At 43.7% G+C, this 11,884-nt stretch overlaps 1 protein-coding gene across 1 annotated transcript; it reads right to left on the bottom strand.

Annotated features, from left to right (window-relative positions):
- Positions 1–6,818: 6,818 nt before the first annotated feature.
- On the bottom strand, positions 6,819–11,818 carry SOWAHC (sosondowah ankyrin repeat domain family member C). Its single transcript, XM_033051193.2, has one exon. It carries the CDS (start codon positions 11,656–11,658, stop codon positions 10,162–10,164), a length of 1,497 nt encoding a protein of 498 aa, XP_032907084.1. The 5' UTR covers positions 11,659–11,818; the 3' UTR covers positions 6,819–10,161.
- Between the last annotated feature and the right edge of the window lie 66 nt (positions 11,819–11,884).

Below are 11,884 nucleotides of genomic sequence, written 5' to 3'. Positions count from 1 at the left end.
CTGTGACATAGTTTGTGGTATGCAAATCATGGAGAACTCTGGCTCTCTATTGCACAATTACCATAACAATTTATGTTGTCTTAAAAGAATTTATCCAGTCAGAAAGTCCTTGTTTGCTCCTTTGACTTTAGAAAGATAATGTGACAGTATAATGACACAGTAATTTAACTTCTTGATGACCATATCAGTCCTGTACATCCTACTCAATCAAGATACTGATGCTACTGCTGATAAAATACAAGCTGTCTGATAGACACCTGCCCAAATTTATTCCTGCACTTGACATGAACAAATTGTAGCTAAGGTCAAACATAAGGAAGTTCTAGTTAATCATAGTTCTGGAGTGATGTAGAAGCAATGGACGTAAATTAGTGTAATACAGAGCAATTCTCAGGAAAAAAAACCCTAAGATTTTATTATTATCTCCCTGTGAAACTGCAATTTGCACTATAATTCCATCAGCTTTCTTTTCTGCTTCTGTGCATAATCTGATATAACATCACATGTCATTAAAGAAACAATTATTCTAACAAAAGACTAATAAATGCCTTCTGTTAGATGCAGGATTTAGCCAGCAAACATAAATAGACCTTTTGCATCAATACCAGTGAGGATTAACAGTGACATTTTTATGTCACCCACTCATTTGTGAATTGCCACATTGTCACTGCAAGCCACAGGGTGGAGGGGAAAAAAAAGGAGACAACCAGCAAATGCAAAGTTATCATTCGTAGGAGTGAAGAAACTGTAACTATTTAAAGATGTTAGTCTAAAACTCTAAAATCAGGACATATTTGAATCCCACATAAATTCCATATTTAAGATTGTAGGATTGAACATTTAATGAGAATTTGGTGAAACAGATTTTTTTTTTAGTACAGTACTTCTTACTTAGTCACAGTGTTCCTGTGTTAACTTGGACAGTTCATACAGTATTTTTGTGCCTCATATTTCCTCAGGTTTTTAATTTTTGGGGTATATTTTAGGCAGTATTTTCCATTCTTATTGGAAGCAGTTTAGTAGTGTCTGCAGAGAATTTACAGATACTCTGTATGTGCTGTTCTGATGAAACATGGGAACCTGAAGAGCCGGTAATAACATTTGGCTTATTTTTCTTCACACTCCACAAATCAAAAAAACAGATTACGGAGAGCAGCAGGGTTAATTTGATTCTTAACTAGTAGATAGTTAAAATTACACTGCAAAATTAAACAAGATTTCAAAAACCAATTTTCCAACAGAGGTTTTTTTCAGCAATTAATTTCTTAGACACATAGGAAGTTTTCTGTAGCACTCATCATTATGGCAGTTAGCTCTCCATGCCAGGATATAAATGCAAGTTGTCAGCTAAAGCCTTGTAGCCAGCCTTGCAGTCACGCACTGATTTCCACATACATTCATTGACTAGGTTGGGCTGAAGTTCCTTCCTAAGAATATTTTATCAGTTACGCCTGAATGCAGTTGTGTCCTTTAAACGAAGTTTCAAGGATAAAGATTTTAAGATTTAATGATATCCCTTTAATGTTATTTGAAATTACATGAATGTCAAATATTCTAGAAGATTTTGAATGAGTTGACTGGTTCCCAGGAAAGTCATAGTGAGGGAAAAGGGAAAAGCAGGAAAATATCCAGCCAAAAGCATGATGCCTTTTATTTTGTGCAAGTGTCTGCCTATATTTAATCTATTTTGCAGGCATGATCCCTGCCTGGCTGCCACCATTGAAGCAGATTCTAGGGACTATAGGTGAGAAGCTACCTCCTTTTGTGTATTTGAACAAATCGGATACTGACTGTGCAATGCCATCAGCACAAGTTTTGACAGCTTAATGCACTTCCTCCTCTCCCAGTCAACCAATTTCCACTTCTTCAGTATCATTTCCCTGTTGTTTCATTCAATCTCAAGTCAGAAAAAGCAGGCAAAACTTTCATAAGCCCGCAAAGGACCATTAAAAAAATAAGCCACACTGGCACCACAGGCAACAAGAACTCCACAGCTTGTGGCAACAATTCCTTCCCAAAAAGAACACTGGTGAAGAAGCAGTATTCTGAGGGTAGGTAGTTCTTCATTACTGACCCACTACTGTAACAGGTCAGAGGGGTTTAAACCAGAAAAGGCCCCCTGAAGAGCACTAGTATGGAATGTGGAATATTAAAATCATTCAATGATTTCAAAGACAGGAGTTGTTTCCCTGTACCGCTTTCCCACTGTGTGTACTGGCATGTTTGAGATGGGTTGCTTTTTTTTCCCGTTGTCTTTATGACAGGCATTTCAGTTTGAAGGGTGTGTAGGAAAATGAACGTTCAAAATATTAGTCATCTGTAAAGTTACAGTGTTCTACTTACAACAGGATGTGAGGCAAAGTCTTCCAGAATTTAGATTCAGTTACACAGTGATCAAAAGGGCTCATCTGTAAGAAGATGATGTGGGCATTCCAGTCAGCCAAAAATCCCATTAAGGACCCATTGTAAGAGATGCTATTTTTGACATGGTTAATGAAATAAAATTGGAAATCCTGTGAACTATGTGCAGTGTTTCTTACGCAAAGCAGAGTATGATTCACAGTGTTGACTTCAAGGTAGACAACACTAAAACCGGAAGGAGAAAGTGTGAGCTTTTTCCACATTTGCTCACCAACTTTAAGTTTTGCTTCTGTTATAATTAAAATTATGTATGTGGAGACCTTTGTCATCAACACAATTTTGTTCTTTCTACTCCTAAAATTTCAAGTGGAAAAAGAAAGCTTAATTTTTTCATTTAATTCTTAATAAAGAGATTTTTTTATTTGAAGCATCTCCATTTTCTGAGCTTTACAGATCTATTAATCAGTATTTATAGAATTCAAGCCACTAAATAAAGAGAGAACAAAAGCGGACGAATGGGAAATAGCTAGGAAAGAAGAGGATAAGTACAGAAGGGATGAAGATGCACAGCACTGTGCTCCCAAGAGCTCCGCACTTTGCCAAGCATTATCAGCACTTTTTTTTTAACAGGACTTTGCTATCTAGTGGAAAACCAGTTGCTTTGTTTTTAGCCGAAGTTCCAATCTAGAAGGAACCACACTTTAATTTAGAATTCTCTGATTTGTTATCTGTTCTGAGCTAAATCATAAACTTTGCAATGATGTAAAAAATAACAACTGTTATTCTGTACAACTGATACATGAGAGAAAAAAAAGTAGTCCCTCAGTGCACACAGCAAAAGTCTCTGCTTAATGTTTGCCTGTTTGCAAACATTGCTTCAGATAAATTTACTCCAGATCCGGGAAAAGGTTTGGGTTCCCATTTTGTTTAAGCCCCATAAATGTAAACACTGGATAAAGGCCACTACCACATTTCTCTTGCATCCACAAGTTCAAGGACTGCCCAGCACTTCAGTTATCCCAGAAACAAAAAATTGGTGACAAGCAAGTTGAGATTACTGCAGGAACTTGAAGCAGACTTTCAAAGTTGAGAAAATGTCATGTTAATACCCAAAAGCCTAATATTGCCTCGTATGCTGACTGCTGTCAGTGACTGACTATACAGCCCTTAAGAGACATACTAGGATGCAGCACTGCAAGCTCTTACCCATGATACAACTAACTCATTTTGAAAAGAAAAAATATCCTTACTGAGATATCTTTAAGAACAATGATGTATCCTACAAACAGATACGATAATCTTGCAGCAACTCTTTAGTTTCCTGTAGCTATTGTTCAGTGTTGATCCAACTGATTTCTTTCAGTAGCTAGAGATTAGCAACAGACTGCTCATTAGCTAGATCAGCTATATGAGGTACTTGGCACCATTTAACACCAACAGTCTTCTCAGGCCTCCAACTCTCACCCTAGTTCAGTTCATGTCATTTATTGACGTGCAAAAGCGTAAATGTCTCTGTAAATGTCACAGGCAGATGAAATGATGTAGCATCTCTGCTTCCATCCCCCTCCAAGGAAGGATTGCCAGCAGTTTCAAAATGCCTCAGACTTACCAGTGCTAGAGCCCCCACTGTGCAGCTGTAGACTGCAGGGGTGGCAGCTATGACACGCACAGTCTGTTCCACCCAGATGTTTCAAGATGCAGAAGACAAGTGTGAGGTTGTAGCTATGGTCCTGCTGTGGCAAGCAGCTGAACCAGGAGGACTTACCTGCATTCCTTTAATTATACTGTCCAAAACTGTCACAGCCATTTCCATAAGATCTATCTACAGTAAGATACTATACCACAGGTAACAAAGAAAAGAAATAGCAACTATAGATGTCCTTGTATATTCAAGTGTTACAAACCTGTTTTCTGATACTTGGATGCTTTATATCATGCAAGTGTATGTCCAGTGGACAGAGACATCTTTATAGTCTGCACAGGTAATTTTGTCTTTCTGTATTTACAGCAGTAAAAGGGACAGCAACTCTTTAGTACTAATGAAATGTCCCAAAGCATTTCTGCGCCTCAACATCTATTGCAGACATACTTTATCTCTTTATTAAAAGGATATCTCTTTATTAAAAGCCTCTTTCCGGAATAGTCAATCATTCCACCCAAACAACCATCACCCCACCCAGCTTTAAAAAGAGACATCTGTTAATTATGCTCACCCTGCCACCAGTTTCTCAGGAGCCCTTAAGGAACTGCAAAGTGAAGTAACTGGGAGAATTCAACAGCCAGCCAGAAAAAGGGAAAGGCTTCTGGCTTCAGCAGAGAAGTACTGAGGAACTGCCCAGATACAGCCCACATGACTGAATTATTCCGGTTGTTAGTAGCATTTCAGATCTGGTTTACAAAGTCTCTTTTCATAGACAAAGCGTTGATGTGAGGATACATTCCACAGGCTTTCTGCTTTAGAATGAGAGCAGTCAGACCCAAACATTTACCTGCAGTGATGCAGAGCCATGCATGGACACGGATCTGTTCACTTCTGTCACAGATCCACTGCAGGTTTGCCAAATCCTCAATGAAACAAGGGTAGGTTAAAATCGATTGATGTGACTTGCCCCCAGCAGCCCAGGGGAGGGGACAGGTTACAGCTGTCTGTGCAGAAGAGCAGGTGCACCTAAATACACTACAATATTCATTTGGCATGGCCGGTCTAGCTGAGAGAACAAGGAATGCTTTTGCACCTTGATCTGAGTATTACCTGCTCTAAGGACATCTCATGCATTACTACCAGCTTCACTCCTTGTAAAACTCTCAGAATATGGTTTCTTCAAGGTTTTACTACAGGAGATGAACTACCTAACTTGTAACACAGTTTTATTAAAAGCAGACACAAAATCTGGTAGGTTGGCTCAGTTTTTCCAATAATGAGTGCACATTAGGACATGTCAACACTAAATTTGGCTAAACTGAAAAATCATAGAAGATAAATTGTGGAACAGCTGTAAAACAATGTTTCATTATAAAAAACTAGGGATTCAAAGCCATGTTTCATTTTTTTCTGTTAAACTGTTCACAGTTTAGCACAAACTAAAATGCTAGCCCCTCTCCTAATCCCTTCTATTAATCTCAATACTTCCTCCTTTGCACACTCTGATGAGGACATGAAAAAAAGTATGTACCATTTTTTTTCTTCAGTGCCAACAAGGAAACAAAATGCATAACTACTTTTTTTGTGGATGAAGTCTCTGAAGTTTAGCCCATTGCCTTCAGGGTCATATGCATTCCATATAACTCAAGGTGTATTAAGTCAGAACTGTAATCTCCTTAGCCCTCCTTTCTAGCTAATGGAAAAGTAAGTAAGCAATGCAATGGTGAATAGCCTCTTTTCCATTGAGAAGCCCGAAGTTGCTGGGCTATTCTGATGTACCAAGACTGTGCTGCAACAGTTGTATCTACACTCAATGCAGGAGTCGTTTGTGCTTTTGCAAACAGTACTAGTCATACAAAGAAATGTTGGTTAAGAGGGCCAACTAAAATACTTAGCATCAGACATTAATTTATGTTAAGAGCTCTCAGCAATCCATTTCTGTCAACTATTACTCTGTAGGAGGAGGAACGTATGTTTAGATACAATTTTCTAAGGAACTTTCTAAGTCAAGCCATTGCATGATCAGCAAGGCTCACAGAGACTGCACTTCTAGCAAGTCCTCCACTTCCCCCACAACCTCAGCTGCCTTCACATGCCTCTGCTCTCTCCTGTGTTTCCAAGAACACTACCTCTTCCCTTCTCTCACTTGTGTCACCGTTTGACTGATTTAGGGTTGCTTGGCTTGGAGTTGCATGCCTCCTGATCCACCAGCACGGCAACAGCTGAGACTCTTTTCAGTTTAAGCATAAATCTGGATGTCTGTTAGGAGCTACTCACCACATGAGGCTTTTACATAACTTCTGGTAAGGCAACAGCTTCAAAGATTTTTTATATACAGCAATATCAGTCTAGCTTGGTGATGAATCTTCCCTTTACAGTAGCCACCAGCTGTAGGCAAGACACATTACAAAATACCTTAATCCTAAACCCTTCTTAATTAGGTGTTGACCTTTACACAGTGACTAAAACTACTATTAGTCTTTCCAGAGCCAGAGATATTAAGCTGCACAGAAGTAAGGTCAGAATGCTATTTTAAGTTAAGCAATGCCACTCTCCCAGGCCCTTATTTAGACATATTTGTCTACAACAAAAATTGTTGAGTCTTAATTTACTTTTATATGAGTTATTAGAAAGTAGCTGCCGAAGAAAAATGTTACTGTCTTGCAAACAACTCTACTGTATTTTTTCCATGTCTTACTGCTTGAGCACTAGACAGCATCAAACATCCTGATAAAAAAAACCAACAAAACAACACAAACCAGTAGATAGTTTTAACAGCCAATATGCACCTAAATATGTAGCATACAGGAGCCAATTCAGAGCATTCATGGGCTCTTTTTATTTCGTAAAACTAAAGCTTACAGATTCTCAACTCATAACCGTTCAGAGACAACCACAAAAAGTGTATCAATAAAATCCAACAGGCTTCCAGGCCTCTAAAATCTTTTGAACATAAAGTACAAAAAAAAGATACCACATGTTACATTACAGTCTTGCTGCCTTACATACCATCATAAAAAGTGAACAAACATTCAGTAACTTCAGGTGTACCATTAAAAAGATACCAGTAAGTGCTCCAGTTTTCTGTACCATACAACTTTATTTCAGTCACATCTTTCTAGGAATGTATCCAAAATATTTGACTCAATCATACCTTTAGACTGCAAATATACTGAAATAGGGCATTAAGTCTTTCCTACCTCAAAAAAAACCCCATTAAGTTTTAGGTCATGTTATAAAAAGTAACCATGTGGAATGTGACAAGTCATAATGTGAAATCAAAGTGCTTTATTCCCATAGCGCAGACAGACACGAGTGGTTATCCAGCCATTCTTTAGTATATCTCAAACACCAAAAGAGATATTTTTCCTGTTGCAACCCCCTTTGGACCATTATGGTGAAAATTCACTGACAGCTAAACAGTATCAGTGAACCAGCAATTTCACTTTGATACTTCAAATAATACGAGGCATCTTTTCATCACTATTCAAGTTCCCTTAATAATTTGCAAAGTTATATTGTGTTATGTAACATTATATTCCAGTTAGTCTGTTAATATCCAAGATACACTCTATTCAAAAACTTCAAATTATTTCCTTAGAACCCAGCAGCTGTCTAACACTCAGTATTTTTGTGCAATTATTTGCTACTTGCATGTGAAGAGAGAAACAGTTAATTCAACACCCTGTATGAAAGAACTATAAACTCTCAAAGCAGAAAACAACTTTCATAAGGTTTGGACATCAGTAGTTTCATGGAATACGCGCTCAATTCAGATGTTCCCATACTGAAGAATACTCACGTTTTAAGTGTTCAGTCAGAAAATGTCCTTCCTACAGAAGTCTAAAAACCTATTTATCTTGCAGAGAAAAGTTTAAGACTTAGGCATTTAATTATCTTTCCTGTTACAACAGAATTAGCTCTACATCATAACGTGTATGATTAATCCTCCCTATTTCAGAGATATCCCTGTACAGGTGTACAGTTTAAACAGGGAGGACTGAGGGAAAATTTCTGGTCCTGTCCCACAGACATAAAGACAAAGCACTTTGCAAGACTGATTTTATCCATTGCATTTGTGGCATCCAACCCAAAATGAAGGCACATGAAATCTATAACATTATAGCTTATAAACTGTAAACTAAAGCTGAACCTCTCTATAATTTCTAGTCTTTTTGCACAGAAGTAATGACCAGCACCTATGCAGAGGTTCTATATTATTTTTAATGCAGCTTTTTCCAGAAATAGTTAAGTGCCACTTGCATGCCTGTGCAAACACTGTCATTTATTAGGTTTTGACATGAAGTGCAGAAACCAGTTGTTTATCTGCATGGAAAGTCTGATGCCAGTGCATCAGTAGCACTTCCTTCCCGTCACTATGAGAAATATAAGTCACTAGCAACAGCTTAAAAGAGCACACTCCTAGCAGCAGGTTTCCTGTCAGGTGTGTACAGCCTGTGGCATGCTTTTAATCAGTGTCTCAAACTTGGATTTTAACATGTCAAAGCCTATCTACTTTTGGTTAGTTACAGGCCAGGCACGCACATGCATCTTACATGCATCTTACGGAAGCCAACTCGAAACATGCTTTGACAGATGCTGCATTGAAACTGGCCATACTCTAACAACTAACACAGATGAGCTGCTAAACACACTGAGTAGCACTCAGGATCCAGGGTCAGCTCAACACCTCAGCTCTTAAGGAAAGCTGAATATGGATATAAATCTGCCTCCTAGATTTCACTGAAATGGCTACCTTTAAAGCAGAGAAACAAGATTCAAGGTTTCCGAAAGCTTTAGCAGACGGATAGGCTCGTCAATCAGATTAAGACTTACTAGGTTGTCAAACAACAGTGCAAAGCCTTGGCTATCACTTCTCTAGAAAGGTAGGTTTAAAAGAACTCAAACACCACTGCCACCACTTAACTAGAATATGTAATTACGCTGCTTCATTCAGAATGATAAAGAGGGATAGAGTTTTGGAGTTCTAGTTTTTCAACCCATGTGTGAATTCACACGCCTTCCTTTTTTTGTTCTTCACCTCTCTTATTTTTTTTCTGTTTCCGCACAGTGTAAGTTGAAGGGATTGGCACACAAATAACTAGCTATGACATTACAAAACCATATTAGAGTTTCATGAAGGTTGCATGCAATGGTGTCTGTGCTCTCTTATTCTAAAAGAGAACAGTTTTCACAGGTAATACATACAACACAGTTTTCTGATTTTAAATGCAGTGAGTTACACAAAGAACATTAACAAGAATTGACCAGACTTACTAACCGGAACTGCGCTAGGTCTGGCACTTGAGAATTCACAGTGATTAAAATAAAATTGCTTTGCCTAAGACAAAACATAAGGTACCAAATATATATAAAAACTCTTTGCTTCCATTATCTTGTATTAGTATTCCAACAGCGATAAGCAAGTTCAGTAGTACCTCAGACAGCAAAGACTTCTGCACATGGTTAACTTTATTCATTGCTTGCAGTGTAATGGATTTTTTTTTAGTAGCATATTCATTATGTGAAATCAAGCAATTTTCAATGCATAAAGTCAACACAGGCTCAACTCTTTGATGGATTGAAGCTTGGATTATGACAGGAAACCACTCTGTACCATCTCGTTTTGTGTACCCAACTCCACACTGTGCCAGGTGGTATTGCTGTTAAAGAGAAACTTAAGGTATACTTGTATATTACTGAGGTGTTCTTCCAACATAGCAAGTTGTTTGCTGATAGTTTATAGTACCAGTTGATAATGTAAGAATAAAGCATTTGCACTTTTCTTTCCCCCACTCACTTCACTAATCCTAGTAGATCCACTAACACAGGTTTACGATCACAAAGCCGAACTTCACGATCTTTAGAGAGAAAGGAGCACAGCTTTTAAACACCCCAGCGTTTCTCAATCCACCCACTGCCTCCCATTTCAGCACTGAAGCAGCTGCTCCCAGGACCTGTGAGCTCCCAGAGCCCTGGTGACCTGCTGGGCTCACCGACCACACCGAACTGGGAGTTAAAGCAAGATACTCAGGACCCTTCTGGCCAGAGTCCACGAGTGTAGATGAGCACCCACTCGTACCTGCCTCACCTTCTGTGCTACACCTGAGGGCACTTTGGTCCGTGCATCCACCTCCCAGACCTCCTGCTCCCCGGCCTTATCCAAACACATTGGACTTCGGCCTAAGCTTGAATGATGATTTCAGGGATTTCTCCTCATGCTCTTCCTCCTCAGTGTCACCACGAAAGGAGGGCGTGTTGTGGATGATCTGAGTCCTGAAGCGAATCTTATTAAGCCGAGGCTTCATCCGTCCGCTGCCAGATGCTTTCCTGGTCATCTCCTTGCCTTTGCTTGGCACCGCTGCCCCATCGGTACCGTCAGCTTCTTCCCCAGCGCCGTGATGGTGGTGGGAGAGCCGGTAGTTCATGAGATTAGACGGTAACACCTTGGAGAGCCTCCAGCGCCCGCTCCCATTGCCAGCATTTCCTTCCTCCTCCTCCTCCTCCTCCAGGGCCCCCACGAGGTTCCGCATGTCCCCCGAGGTGCCCTGCTGCAGGTACTGCGCAGCCTTGCGCCCGCTGTAGTCGCGGATGTCCACGTCGGCGTCGTAGGCTCCCACCAGCAGCTTCACGACCTCGGCGTGGCCGTGCATGGCGGCGATGTGCAGCGCCGTGTGCCCGCCGCTCGTGCGGGCGTTGATGTCCACGGGCAGCCCGTGCCGCTGGGCGAAGTTGACCAGCGTGGCCAGCAGCTCCTGCCGCCCGTGCTTGGCGGCCCAGTGCAGCACCGTGAAGCCGGTGATAAAGTCCCGCTTGCAGAGCAGCGCCGGCTCGCAGCTCAGCAGCCCCTCCAGGCTCTCCCACCGCCCGTCCGAGGCCGACAGCATCCAGGCGTGCTCCAGGGGGTCCAGTGCCACGGAGCCGGTGGTGCTTCCCTCCTCCTCGGCGGAGGACGAGGCCACCGAGGCGCTGTCCGAGTCGCGGCCGCGGCCCCCGCCGGGGAGGGCGCCGCGCTTCAGCTGGGGGGAGCTGCCCCGCAGGTTCCGGCGGCCGCCGCCCTGCGCCGCCGCCCCGGGGGCTCCCTCCGCCGCCGCCGCCTCGTCCGCCGCCGGGGGCCGCCCCGGGCCCGCCGCTATCGCGGTCTCCTCGCCGCCGCCGCCGCCTTCGCCGCGCCCGGGCGGCGGCCCCCGCCGGGAGCCCCTCCGCTGGCCTCCAGCCACCGCCGGGCTCGGCCGGGGCGGCTCGCCCCGCTGCTCCGGGGGCTGCGGGCGGCTGCCGGCATCCTCGCCTGTTGCCGGCGGCGTCTCCTCAGCTCCTGCCCGTGGGGAAGGCGGCGGGCTCGGCTGCTTCGCGCTGCTCTCCGGCGCCGGCTCCTGCTCGCCGGGGGTCAGGGGGGCGGCGGCGGAGGGCTCGGGGGCACAGTACCGGCGGCGGAGGTGCACGTACTTGACGCCGGTGCCGGGCTCCTGGCGCACGGTGGCCACTGCGTTGACCAGGTCCTTGAAGCGGTGCCGGGCGGCGGCGCGGCGGGAGGGCTCCGCGGGGTTCAGCCAGTCCCGGAAATGCTCCAGCAGCTCCGCGTTGCGCGCCCGCCCGCCCCGCGCCGCCAGGAACCGCACCACTGACTCCTGCTGCAGCTCCGCCGGCTCCGCCATCGCCGCCGCTACCCCATCGCGCCGCCGGCGCTCCTCCTGCTGCTACTGCCGCTGCTGGTGATAGTGGTGGCACTGGTGGTGCGGGCGCGGTGGAGCCGCCGCTGCCCGAGCCCCTCCTCCCGGCGGCAGCATGCCCGGCAATCACTGCCGCGGCGGCACCGCGCCGCCCTCCGGCCGGGAGGCGCCCGCCAGCAGCGCCCGCCCCGGCGGTGGAGCCGCGGCCGCA

Source organism: Catharus ustulatus, chromosome 2 (genome assembly GCF_009819885.2).
Source record: "Catharus ustulatus isolate bCatUst1 chromosome 2, bCatUst1.pri.v2, whole genome shotgun sequence".
Lineage (NCBI taxonomy): Eukaryota > Metazoa > Chordata > Aves > Passeriformes > Turdidae > Catharus > Catharus ustulatus.
The sequence above is the reverse complement of the archived record's forward strand: the minus strand, read 5'-3'. Positions and strand labels throughout refer to the sequence as shown.